This window comes from Gasterosteus aculeatus, chromosome 12, assembly GCF_964276395.1.
Source record: "Gasterosteus aculeatus chromosome 12, fGasAcu3.hap1.1, whole genome shotgun sequence".
Taxonomy (NCBI): Eukaryota; Metazoa; Chordata; class Actinopteri; order Perciformes; family Gasterosteidae; genus Gasterosteus; species Gasterosteus aculeatus.
Genome location: NC_135700.1, coordinates 7,200,474 through 7,213,738, shown reverse-complemented (window position 1 = coordinate 7,213,738; position 13,265 = coordinate 7,200,474). Strand labels below are relative to the sequence as shown.

At 47.3% G+C, this 13,265-nt stretch overlaps 1 protein-coding gene across 3 annotated transcripts; it reads right to left on the bottom strand.

The window, feature by feature from the left end:
- Positions 1–145: 145 nt before the first annotated feature.
- Positions 146–12,599, bottom strand: mapk6 (mitogen-activated protein kinase 6). Of its 3 annotated transcripts, none has more exons than XM_040166491.2 (8): positions 12,356–12,599; positions 8,622–9,504; positions 8,190–8,507; positions 3,701–3,845; positions 3,145–3,309; positions 2,828–3,023; positions 2,636–2,753; positions 146–2,513 (listed from the first exon to the last, which is right to left on the bottom strand). In XM_040166491.2, exons 2-8 carry the CDS (start codon positions 8,856–8,858, stop codon positions 1,413–1,415), a joined length of 2,280 nt encoding a protein of 759 aa, XP_040022425.2. In that variant the 5' UTR covers positions 8,859–9,504; positions 12,356–12,599; the 3' UTR covers positions 146–1,412. The 3 variants fall into 3 exon arrangements, with proteins under 3 accessions (XP_040022425.2, XP_040022419.2, XP_040022409.2); XM_040166485.2 differs by lacking the exon at positions 12,356–12,599 and adding an exon at positions 11,329–11,481; XM_040166475.2 differs by lacking the exon at positions 12,356–12,599 and adding an exon at positions 10,215–10,407.
- Between the last annotated feature and the right edge of the window lie 666 nt (positions 12,600–13,265).

Here is a 13,265-nt window from a genome sequence, read left to right as displayed (position 1 = left end):
TGTGTAATTTAGTCGGCCTACTTTGACACTAAAAGTCGAGTCGGGCGGCGTCAGCGTTACCTCGCCACGAACAAAATTAACTTAAGCGGGTGCGGGAGGTCAGACATTCGTCCCTGACCGGAGACAAAGGAGACACACAAGCTAATCTCTTTGCCAGTCATTTTATTTTGAGATATTTTGTAGAACAGGGGAACCAATGATTACAAAAGAAGTCCGTAAGTGTTCTACATGCTACACCGTAAACCTAATTTATCATGCCTGCCTGGAAAAGTACATAGAAATAGAACAAAAAAAAAGTACAATTAAAACTGACATACTTTATACTCACCATTAACTTTAAATGTACCTTTCTCTTGCCTCCATGCACGCACTTCTTTTTTTAAACATTAAGATAAAAAATTAAGACTTTTAGGCGCTTCTTTAAACCATAAAGCAGTTTTTCCGTTGAAGACAGAACGCACCTATAAATAAAAAATAAAAATGAACAAAAAGAATGATATCCATCTGGATAATATTGGTGGAAAATGGAAAGCCTCAACTTCGTTTAGAACATAACCGATGAAATGTGCATCCTACCGTAGAACAAAAGAACACTTGATGAAACGCCCATATAGTGCCGAAATGAAAATGGAAGTCTGTCCAACTCAATCTTCAATAATCACATTGAAAGAACACATTTTGATAAAATAAATATCGCACATCTGCTGGAAATAAATAATGATTACTGAAACACCTGACTATGTTAAATGCTAAAGTGAGACAGAGTTCATCTACGCGACCCGGCGGTCATGTGTGTAAAGCACTAGTGCGGCTTCGAGTGTCTCTCGCGGCTGTTACCTTGAGGTAGATAACACATTTACATTAACGCCTTCGATAATGGTTGCTGCTGGCATCATGTGTCAGATTTACAGTATGATAGGGTTATTTTGGAAGCTTTCTTCAGGGAAACAAAAAAGAAAGAAAGTTCAAAGTCAAATGAGAAATGTAAAAACAAAAACACATCCAATCCCCTTTTCTTCGTTTGTATCCCTCCCCAGGAAAGGCAATGTTAGTGTGGAGCCTCTTTCCTTCTGTCAGACCCTGACAACGCCTCTCCTAACGTCCACCCTTATTCTGGTTCCTTCTCCTCTGCTTTCCGTTCTTCTACAGTACGTAAGTGTGCAAGTGACATGCCAGTTAAGCAATGAGGACGTGGACATTGACCCATGAAGGCCCGGTGACCAAGGCTCAGAGTGATGACCAAAGCTCTTTAAATATAATAAATCAACCCCCTCAATTCTTAAAAATAAAATAGAAAACCATAATAAAAAAAGGTATGAAATGATTCAAGTTCAATAATATACCGTATAATTAAAAATAAAAAAAAGAAACTGCCTCGATTTTGCACTGTGTCTGAGGATATATACATTTCTTTAATTAAGATGCTTGAAGATGCTTGACGATGCCCACGTTTTGTGGGCAACCTGCGGGGAGCATTTGACGGCGCAGGGGGTGAAAGACGCCTGGATGGATTTCAGAGGCAAGTCGTCGGTGCTGTCAAAGACGGGCAGGGCCAGAGAGTCCAGCTGAACGTTAAGGACAATCTCTGAGGTCCTGCCAAGGAAGCTCTCGTCCAGCTCTCTCACCTCCGAGGGCTCCGTCTCGGCGCCGGCCACGGTGTCTGCGGCGCCTTCTTCCTTCCTGCTGAACAGGTGGTCCAGGTAGCTGGTGTACGTGCTCTCCTTCTGGAGCTGGTCCTCTTTGCGAATGTCCCAACATGCCTCGTCGATCAAGCAGCCGTTCTCGCCGACTCGCTCCCCGGAGCCGAAGCTCTCCCAGGGGCAAGCGGGCCAGGCCCCGTCCCCGACGCTGCAGCCCAACCCGCCTCCGCCCAACTGGGCGAGGTTCACCAGGCACTTCTCCTCCTTCTCCTGACTTATGGACTTGGACATGGACAACGAGCATGAGCGGGCGGCTTCCAGCTGGGAAACGGAAGAGTTGAGTTCGTTGAGGAAGCCCACCTCGTGCAGGAGCACCACCTCCTGACAGGGCTCGGGCTGCAGGCTGAGTTTGATGGTGCTGGCGATGAAGGAGTCAAAGTCAAAGCCTTGGCTCTGCTGGCCTTGGGGCTTCTCCGTCAGGTGTTTCTCCTGCTCGCGGTCCTTCTCCACCGGGCTCTGGGTCTTCTCGGCCCCCTGCATGGCGATCTGGGCCTTCACCAGCCCGTTCTTCTCGCACTTGCTCTTGGCCTTGCCCTTCTCCTTGCTCTGCTGCTCCTTCCAGTTGGAGAGGTCGATGATGAGCTTGGGTTCGTAGTAGTGGTTGACTTCACTCTCCCTCCAGACGAGGTTGTCCAGGTAGGAGGGAGACACGGCCTTGTAGTTACAGGTGTGGCTACACTGTAAGTCACAGTATTTGTTTTCATGGTGGTCTTCCTGCCAGGATTGCTCTGGCTCGAACAGGGTGGAGTAGTCAAAGGACGGCTCGTCCAAGAACTTCTCCCGATCTCCATCAGCATATTTACGAGGATCCACCTGGAAACAGAAACAATTGCATACAACCATTAACTAGAGCATCTAGTATTTAGTAGTAGGTCTGCATATAAACAAACGTATAAAATGCCAATCAACAGAAGAGTGTGGCGATTCAAACACACCTGAACCTCCTCCTCGTCCGTCACATCAGAGAGAGCCCTCGGGTCAACCTGAACTTCATCTGGGTCGTGGGTGCTGTGCAGGTGCCAGTCTGCCTCTGACAGTTGGCTCTCATGATACCTGATACGAGTATAAAAGAGACTTCAGTAAACAGACCCAGACCGCATTTGGGAGTGCGGTCACAAAGCGCATACCTGTCCCAGGTGTGGCTGTGGCTCTGGTCCATGAGCACGATATCATCTACTTCGTCCTCAATGTGGAAGGGGTGCAGAGAGACAGGTTCATCGAGGGGGAAGGAGTAGTCAGCCATATAGGGGTGGGCCAAGGCTTCCTCCGCAGTCAGACGATCCATGGGGTTAAAGGTCAGGATCTTTTCCATGAAATCCAGGGCTGAACAGAGGGAGGCCATCGAGATTATCCAGCGAGAAATGATAACCATCCTCTGGTCCGTGTTCATGGCGGTGTGTTGATCATGTGATCAACTTAAAATCAATGAGGAAGTGGTGCTTACCCTGGGGACTGACGTCAGGCAGCAGCTTGGCCAGCGGTGTGTGAGGCTTGGACATGTCCTTGCGGCTGAAGACGGGGATGACGCTGTGGAGCTCCTGTCGGTCTTCCTCGCGCAGTACGGGGATGGACTCCAGGATGAGCTGCATCTGCTCCAATTCGTGGGCTCCTGAAAACACCGGACAGACAAACAAGAGTGACTGTCGTTGCAAGGGTTACTCAACATTTAACGCCATGACGGAGTTTATTTTGGATGAGGCTGAGCGCAGCACATCATGACAAACAGGGACGTTGTTCGTCTTGTGTTCCTCTCAAGGCAATTTCAACAGAGCAGTCACACGCACAGCTCCAGCTGTATATGCAAATGGGAGCAATAGGGATATTTGACGCAGACACACTTTGGGCCGAGCTCTGAGCAGAGATATTTAACTAGCAGGATGAACATATGACTCAGACCTGTGCGCCATATTTACCGACTGAGTCACCCAGTCTGGTTCAGAAGACGTACGTTTGTATGAGGTGTCACAGTGAGTCAGACAAGAAACCAAGTCAACATTTACCTGCAAAGAGGGTTTTCCCTGTGAGCATCTCCGCAAAGATGCAGCCTGCGGCCCACATGTCGATGGCTTTGGTGTAGTTGTTAGGAGACAGCAGCAGGCGAGGAGACCTGTACCACTTTGTGACCAGACCTTCAGAGAGATGGCCCTGTGTTTAGAAGGGGACATGGCCTATTTAGTTGGACTCCCTTTTTTTCCATTTTTAGTTACAAAGCATAACGGACATCTTTTTAAATCCAGTGGTTCGCTAAAGGCTATCAGTCTCTGAAACTAATTTCCCTCAGTAGTGGATAAAATGATCAGGACTTCCCTGTGCATCCGTGTGCCACATAGCACTGCTGCCAACTCAAGTTCAGAGAAGCACCCGCGCCTGCTGCTCCGCGCCAAACTTATTAACCTCTTCTGCAGTTTAAGGCGGACCTGCTCGGTGCTTTTCACGCACGCAACACAGCGTGCAGACAAAGAACCCGGAGAGAAGAGATGGATGAAAGGGAGGGAGGAGGGGAGGGGGGGTCAGACACACGTGCAGGACCTGTCAGCAGTCTGAGAGCAGCATAATCCCCCCTGCCACACTCTCCACAGACCAGTGACACCAATCTGCACTGCACTCAAACAGAGCCTGACTACTCAGATAGCAGGTCACAACACACACACACACACACACACACACACACACACACACACACACACACACACACACACACACACAGTGGAAACTGACCTGCACACGTACACGGATATTGGGGAATGGGTAGGAGGTAAAACAACACCCGCTCTGCCCTCTCTCTCTCTCCCCCCCACACGCAGCGGTAGTCCGCCGTGAGACCAAAAAGGTCGGCTCACCAACAAGCTAGGCTTTAGTTTCTGCCCCAAGTTAGCTGCAAATACTTCACACTATCCTTGTGTATCACTACGGTGCACACTCCGGTGCCATAAATGACTCGCCGTGTAGGCAGCATATGAGACTTCTTCTTTTGAGTAACTCAGTATGAGCAGTGGCTTTAACAATAAAGCTAATCAGGAGAGACAGGAATTACAGAGCAGGTCACATCACGGACTGAAACTCACTAAGCAGTTCAGCATTCATTCTGAGAAACAGCCATACGCTTCTAGACATGCTTGATTGTTCTCACAGTGGAACATATATAGTGGAAAACTAGTTTAACAGAATTGCAACATATTCAGATTAGGTTGAAAGGGTGCCGGGTCATGGCATGAAGACAATTCTGTGTCGGATGGACTCTGACCTACTAAAAGGAGCAGATTAGTTAGCCTGCCAGCTGAGGGCATTAAAGTGCATTAGCTGAACAATCCGGGTCGCCGCTTACTTTTACGGATCTCTGAGGGAGCCACGAACCACAACAGAGAAGCAGGAATTAAGCCACAAGTCGTCTCAATACCTCCGGCAACAGGTGAATAGCTTCGGCTGATCTAGATCAAGCAGAGCAGACATTTAGTGGTTTATCACAGTGACCTTTACCACGGCAGGCCAAATGTCAGCAAAGTGGCAGTGAGATCATCGCCGACACAGCCTCCAATGTCAGGGTGAAGCCGCGCCGCGTCGCAGAGGCAAGTGACTGAGGACGCGTGATAGCCTTGACCCGTGCAGCGACACACGTGAAGAATTTCAAACGCGAAAACACTATAAATAGCAGGCGATGGCGCTTCACAGCAGCGTCACCACACATAGGAAGACATTGTTCATCAATTAACCCAGTCACTAGAATTCCTGCGATGTTTGCGTCAATGATAACTTCCCCCATTAGTTGCAAGAGACTGAAAGTATTCTTACGCCTGCGTAAATAAGTGAAACCACGTCTCTGAAATTCATTACGCCGTTAGTCGACTCCCCAGCCCGTTTCCAGTTAGATCACGACATGTCTGGTGCCGGGAAGGCCCGGTGCTGGCTGAATATTTATGTTGTGTGGAGAGTTTGTGTGGAATAAAAAGACCTCTGTGAACCTTCCACCCGCTTCTTCTTAAAACATTACAGAGTGCACGCGCGTTATCGTCGCTTTGCAATGGATCGAATTGAGACATTCTGGTGTAACCTGTAAAAAACAGAACTAATTCCCGCTCGAAAACACATAGCAAAGACAATTTTACTAAGACGCATGTTAAATAGGTTACACCATCCTGGAGTAGTTAAAGGCCTGAGTTAACCTGGTTAAGACCAAACTACCGTGCCTGAATACAACCGATACCAATCCTAAGTGGGTGGGTACTCCCTTTCTCTTGTTAAAAAGCTTCAAATGAAGCCTCCCACAATAAGAAAAGGCGCTGGGTGGGAAACAGGGAACCGGGGTTGGAAAGTTGGATGAGGGCACGTGAATTCTTGCCATTCTTGATTCTGGGCCACCACGAGGCCCGGCCTCAAGGTTCACATAGACCTGCTTGCTCAAAACAATGGCCATGTACAGTGTACAGTGTGCTTGAAACAATCGTTTGGGATTAATAAAATCTGTTTTTGAATAAACCCAAAATGAGTGAGAAAAAGGCAGAACAAATGTGCCTAAAACACTGGTGCTTAAATCCAGACAACGCATTACAAATACCAGCGCACACAGTGAGGTCCACTGGCAAAGAGCCCTTCTTTATTTAGAAACAACCTTATTCAAATAACATGCACTGGGCCACCCAGCTGCCTCAACTCACCCCTTCTACTAGAAGGAGAGGGGGGGGGGGGGGGCTGTGAAAGCAAATTTGCTCCCCCTGATTTTGCTGTGATGTCTGGCCAACGCTGAAACCATCGCCTGCGCACTCCACTGTGCACCAGTGTCATTTAGGAGAGATAGTTTAGGCCTGAAACACCAGACGTACGTACAGTCAACCACATGAATACAGGCGCCCTGAAAAGGTGTCCGGGACACCGGGGTCAAAGCCTATCAAAGTCAGTCTGACTACAGCAGTTTTATTCTTGACAAAAACGGAGCAGCAGTAGTGTGACGCAGTGCTACAGTACACAATAGCCAAACGCAGCAGCGCTGACCCCTGCGAAGCAGCTTTTCAATACCCACTTGCCTGCATGTATTGCATCAGGAAAAACTGCCTATGCAGAGGGAAAACAGCCCACATGGCAAGCGCCGCTGAAAGGGAGGAGTGCAGCAATGACGGGCGGTTGGGTTTTGTGACTTAACTGTGACAAACTCACTTCTTCCCGGCAGCTACAAGGCCTCGCCTTCTTCTTTCTATTGCAGAGATAGTCTCAGGAAAAACATGTGACTCATGTGGAAATATAAAGCGCTGCGCTTGAAATGTGACGCCACAGAAACGTTTGGTGGTGTGCTGGAAATCAGCAGTTTTGGTATAGGTGTGTGTAGGTTTGTCTCAGAGCGAACCCAGGCAGTGTGCGGGAGCAGAACGAGGCTTAGCTGGCCCCAGGGATTGGATCATGTGACCCCCCCTTATGAACTCTCCAATGACTAATCTGAGACATAGATAAGTATCTCACTGTCTTTGTGCTCCAAAAGAGATCCAGCAGTTTAAAAAAAAGAGACCCTTCACAATCTACATCACACAACATGGCCGTCGACTAGAATTTCCCGATCTCTTTATAAGGGGACAGAAACACGAGAGGGAAAGATGCGCCTTCCACCAGGCTCCAATTAAGACAGGACCATCCATACTCCTCTCACCCTAAAGACAAACGTAACCTCACTTTACTGCTACGATTACACAGCACGACAAAATACATTATGGGTTTAGGGAGCGCGTTCAAATATTTACATCGGGTGTGTCAGCAGCTGGCTTTTAATGCACTCATTGGCCGAGTTTGCATCATGTTAGCATCTGATGAGACATAGAAATGGTCTGTAACACAAATAAAACAGCCCAACACCAAATATGCTTCAATCTCACAGGCGTGAAAATTAAGCCAGCCACACACACACACACACACACACACACACACACACACACACACACACACACACACACACACACACACACACACACACACACACACACACACACACACACACACACACACACACACACACGAAAGTTCACGGCTGAACCTGCCGGTTTTGCAAAGTTCTACATTTGAATATTTTCAACAAGGATTATCTTAATCTTTGTTAACTAAAATATCATGAACTCACTCGTGTGTATATTTAGACTTGTAATGGAGCCCCTTTTCAGTTCAAACTTTATTCCACCCAAAAAGTTCCCACGGCTGTTCTTTCTTCAGCCTCACTTCTCCTGACAAAGGAAATACAGGCGGTAACCTCGAGCAACACTTCCCGTCTTGTTCACTTCCTGCTGTGCAACTGTCTGGTTGGTGGGAACCACGTCACTGGGCAGAAACCAACAGCATGCTTCAAAGCAACAAAGCACTCGACTTTGGGAAGAAAATGTGCAAACATTTGCTCCATCTGCTCTTAAAGCTTTTGTCTGAACAGTATTCCAAATCCAAAGTCTTGAGAAAACTCCCTAAAACAAATAAATTGCATTCTCAAACAACACTGAGACAGCCATCCAGGCACTGGCCTACCTTATGAGAATAGTGTGGATCCATAATGCGGGCCAGACCAAAGTCCCCGATCTTCAGGACCAGGTCCTCCGTGTTGACAAACAGGTTGGCAGGCTTGAGATCGCGGTGCAGCACGTTGGCAGAGTGGATGTACTTGAGGCCCCTGAGGAACTGGTACATGAACAGCCTGGCATGGTCCTCAGACAGAAGGCCCCTCTCCAGCAGCTGACACAGGTCTGTCTCCATGTACTCCTGCACAATGTAGACCGAGTTGACCTCTGTCAGAGACACCACATCCTCCGTCAGCCTCCGTCCGTTGGGGCCCAACGTCTCAAACACCTGGAGAGACAAGTGGTTTCAGTGTCACGGCAGTTTATCCCAAAATTGGAAATACACTTTTTTTACCTGACTCCAGAATCTCAATATAAAGGATCTCCTCCCTCTGGGTCTTACCTTCACGATGTTGTCGTGGTCGAGGCGTCTAATGATCTTGATTTCGCGCAGGGCATGCTTCACACTCTGGGGGTCCGTCAAGACAATTTTCTTCACAGCGACACGCTTGTCACAGTCCGTGTCGACCGCGGAGAACACCAGGCCGTTCCCCCCGTAGCCCAGAGGCTTCAAGTCCATGTAGCGAGAACCCAGGTCAAAGCCGTGGATGTTCATCAGCGACTCAAACTTCTCCGCCATGGCGACTGCTTCCGGCTATCACACCAAGATTGTGCAAACTCTGAAGGGTTGGTCTTTGGCCCCTTTCTAGTTCAAGATTAACACCGACGGGGTAATTAACATGTAAATCCCTCCACTGCTTCAGCGGCTGAGCTATCTGACCCCTGTATGGATGACTACTGAGTCCCCCTCCCTACCTGTCACTGTCGGATTTGGGGGAAAGATGTGTGGGCAAACTTTTGTTCCATCTTGAGTAATGGGAGAAAAATAATAATAATAATAATAATAATAATAATAATAATACAAAACTAGTTTGGGTATCTTAAACAGAATGGTTTCAATAAACAAATGAGCATATACTGCAATGGAATGATTTTTAAGGCCAATTAAAAAGCACTCAGACTATAGTAAACTATAAAAGCATGTAGTTGCATCCTTACAGTGCCGGTGCATTCAGTGTTTGACTGGCCCTGAGCAGCTACATGCGTTTGTTGTTGATTATAATTATGTATCTGTCTGTAATTCAAACGTAAGTCAAGTCACCTGTAAAACTGAAAAGGATTCTGGCCTGTGAGTCTTCAAAGTAATGTTTCCCCCTCAATGATCAGGTGGCTCAAGCTCGCCACAGTCGCAATCAAAACCGTCCTCCATTTTACCAGGGTACAACCTAAGAGACGAGAGACACAAACAAAACAAATCAGGGGAGCGACTCTGCGTGGTGACACAACGGAAGGGTAGTTGTCCAACATCGCTTACTGAATATGTCGGGGATTTCACAGGATCACAAACACTCACACTCATCCACCGGCTTTGGGTTAAACGTGGTGTCATTAACGGAACCAAACTCTCCCTCGCCCGGTTCAGACGCCTGCTAATCAGCTTTAAGGGTATCGATAAAATAACAATACGATATGACAGACTTAGTTCAGGTCAACAGTGAGCAGGCTGCTTATAACATCACACGTTGAAGGAAAAACCCGCTTCTCCTCAGAGCTTTCAGACGGAGTCCGGAACGGAAACATCGCGGCGAACTGACAAGCTAGCTGCCGAGAGACAGTCCGTCTATTCGGCGTTATATCACAGAACATGTCCCGCTGCTAGCGCACACACCAGCCTCAATACGGGGGAACTGTGATTCCAACAAACCCTGTTCGTTTCATTCGCTTTTAAACGCGAGGTTAAACAGAAACCACGCGATAAGGCGAACAAAGGAGCCGTTGTTGGCGGAGGCTTCTGAATACGTGGAGCAGATCTCCTCGCGCTACGCGGCACAAAGCCGACCTCGGTTAAATCGTTAAAAACGACCCCGGCCCTACGGGGAAATTACAGTTCGTGTAACGTACAGGGACGGAAAACGACATACATTACACTACTTACAGTTCGTATTCGTAGCATTAGATTGGCTGTGTGCTTAATCAAACCCGGACGAGGTTTGACCGAGCTCCGCAGTCTAGCTCCGCGGATCTGCAGCGACCGCCATTGAGGCTGGGCGAAGCTAAGAGAGGAAGCCTGACGTCACGGCGCTGCCTTCGTGACAGTCGGATATAACTCCACTATTGTGAGAATTTTCTCGTTATGCTAATAAAAGTGGTATTGTGCTGCAATGTTAAATCATTTTAGTATATGTGAAATGCAGGGCTATATAAGATACTATGGACCTTAGTAAGGAGCAGTGCATATCTGTGGAAGTAATCGATTATGTAATATTAGATGGTATTCGCTTTTTCAGTAACATAGTGCGTTTTTACATTACACGTTGAAGTTATGAGCAGTACTTGAATGCAGCAGCAGTCATTAACAACATTTGTTCGTGTGAGATCACGTGACAGCGGCGGATTCAAAATCCAACTCAGTATTTACAGGTTTGTGAATGACATGATAACAGCATAGATAACAATAATACTTTACAGTAAACAAGACTGCCATGAAACCTATAATCACAGTATACTGAAAACAAAGTTCAGCCCAGCCACAAAAACATATAGGCCTATCATTATCCTGTTTATAATAGGATTCCAGTAGAAACAAACATATAAAGAAAGACAGAAATATGCTTGCCTGGACTCATGCGTACTCATTAAAATATGTCGAATATTTGGGGCTGACAATAAAAAAATATATTTCTGTAACCGTTTTTGCTAGCTACAAAGAGAGATTAAAACATCCCAAAACAGAGGATGCTCGCAACCCATACAGACTGCGGGCTTTGTTTCTGTTTATGGTTTCACATAATAATCACGAATTGCAAACCAATTCATATATAGACCTGGCCTAGTTTAGAGAACATTCTCTTCAGAAATAAACTCTGGTCGTTGTAATCCCTACGTGTTTACCGCAGTTTAAATCCATGAAAAAATGGTGCTGTTTTCGAGATTGATCCACCGATGTTTTTCCTCCTTGTTTTTGCCTCTGGTGGGTATTAACGCTGTTTTCGGATTACGGCGCGTATTGCATTAATGTTGTTAGTGAGAAAAACCAACGGCTCACTCACTGCGGTTTGCGGCTTTAAAAAGTCCATCTGGCACGGAGTGTTCCCTCGGTTCCCTCGCAACTGATCTCCACGAGCTTCACGCATCTCGAGCGCAAAAGCGTGACGAGATCCAGCTAATGTTCTCGCTTCGATCCCTCATTTACGCTGCGGTTGGTGTCCGGTCTTCTCTCGCTGTGGATGGTGCGAATGGCTGACGGTGTATAAGGGTGGGCGTGCGGCATCACAGCCGCAGCATCAGCATCCGCAGGCAGACCATGTGGGGAGCCATGTGCCTCCTCACGGGCCGGGATGGGCTCTGCGATGCGGAACATGCGCGCACCGAGCGGGATGCGACAGACTCGGGCAGCGGCTGCTCGCAGCAGGACACGTTGAGACAAGACGCGAGATCGTGGTTTATAAAGATGCGTTGTCGCAGATATCAATTATTCGGTTAGATATATAGATATATATTTGTGTCCGTCTGTCTGATAGGCAACCCTGACTGCTCTAAAGCACAGAGCACAGAGGTCAAAGTTCAGCTGTATCCCACTCTTCTGTTGGGGTGAAAAGATAATTCAATCTTCTTGATTGTTTGAGCGAAAACTGAATCAAAAACGAATCTTCCACTTTTGTTATGTGGGTTGTAGTCAGTGCAAAGTCCACTGCAGGACTCCCGTCCCATGAGACAAACAGTTGACATCAAGTCCTTGACTGTGTACGTGTGTTGGGATGAAGTTACTGCTGGTGCCGCGAAAACACACACTGTTGCAAAGCTGTTTGTTTGAGTATCGCTGGCGTGACGTACAAAGTTGTTGTCTAGGTTAATCTGATGGTGGTATGACTCTTACTCCCTCACACAGAAACACACTTTCACCAGCGTCTGAATGTGTCTACGCCCAACTGCCGCATAACTAGGTCACTTTAACACAGCATCCGCTTTTTGTCCCGCCTGTTCTCTTTGTCAGATAGTTTTGGCCTAGAATCCCCATCACTAAATTATACTTTTATGTGTGTACACGTTTAGTTTGTAAATCTTCAAGCCACTTACCAGAGCTGACATTCTCCTGAGACCACCGGAGCAACATGGCACAGAAGTTAGTAGTCCATCCAGGGGAGTTTACACTGTATATCCAACGCTGCTGGCTCGAGCAGCAGACAGGTGCAGAGTGCCGTCCAGTGCCTCCCTGTGTGTGTGTGTGTGTGTGTGTGTGTGTGTGTGTGTGTGTGTGTGTGTGACGTTTTTGTCAGAGCTTTGCCGATGTGTTATCCTACTCCACGGGCCTTTGGTTGTGAGGTGGAACTCCATGGAGAGTTAATATAGGCCGGGCCGGAGAGGGGAGGAGACTGCTCTGTGTATGGCTTGGCCTGTCAGTGTGTCAGATTCACCAACGTGAGAGTCTGTTGCCACCACCTCTCTCTGGTTTGTTCCTGCTACTTTATTGCTCTTCTCTCTTCTCTCTTTCCTTTTTTTATTTTTCAGATCTGCTCCTGAATTTCAGATCTTCATGTTCTGGTCCACTCTAAGCAGAAAGCCACATAGTCTTTTGTGGCCTGCACTGAAATTATTCCTCTTTCTGGGTGTGACTTTGCTAATCCAGTTTTGGCAATTCGTGATTTCTATCTGTCAGCTTAAATCAAAGGATTACACGCGGTGAGTTGATAATGTTCTGCATTTCTTTGAATTAGGAAAAAGCCTCAAAAATACATTTGAATGAAATGGAAACATGACGGAGCCTGCGATATACAGTATGTCTGCACCAGAAGGCTCTTTCATTTTCACGTGTTTTTCTTGCACTTTTTACTCACAACATCACACGGCGTCTGCCACTCTCCATCTGTGGAACTGGTCCTGCCGGCGAGCTCTCCCTCCTTCCGTCTGGATCTGCATGTCATATGGCTGCGTGTGTCTCAGCAAACTGGCAATGTTTGGACTGTGGAAGGAAATGTGTGTATGTGTT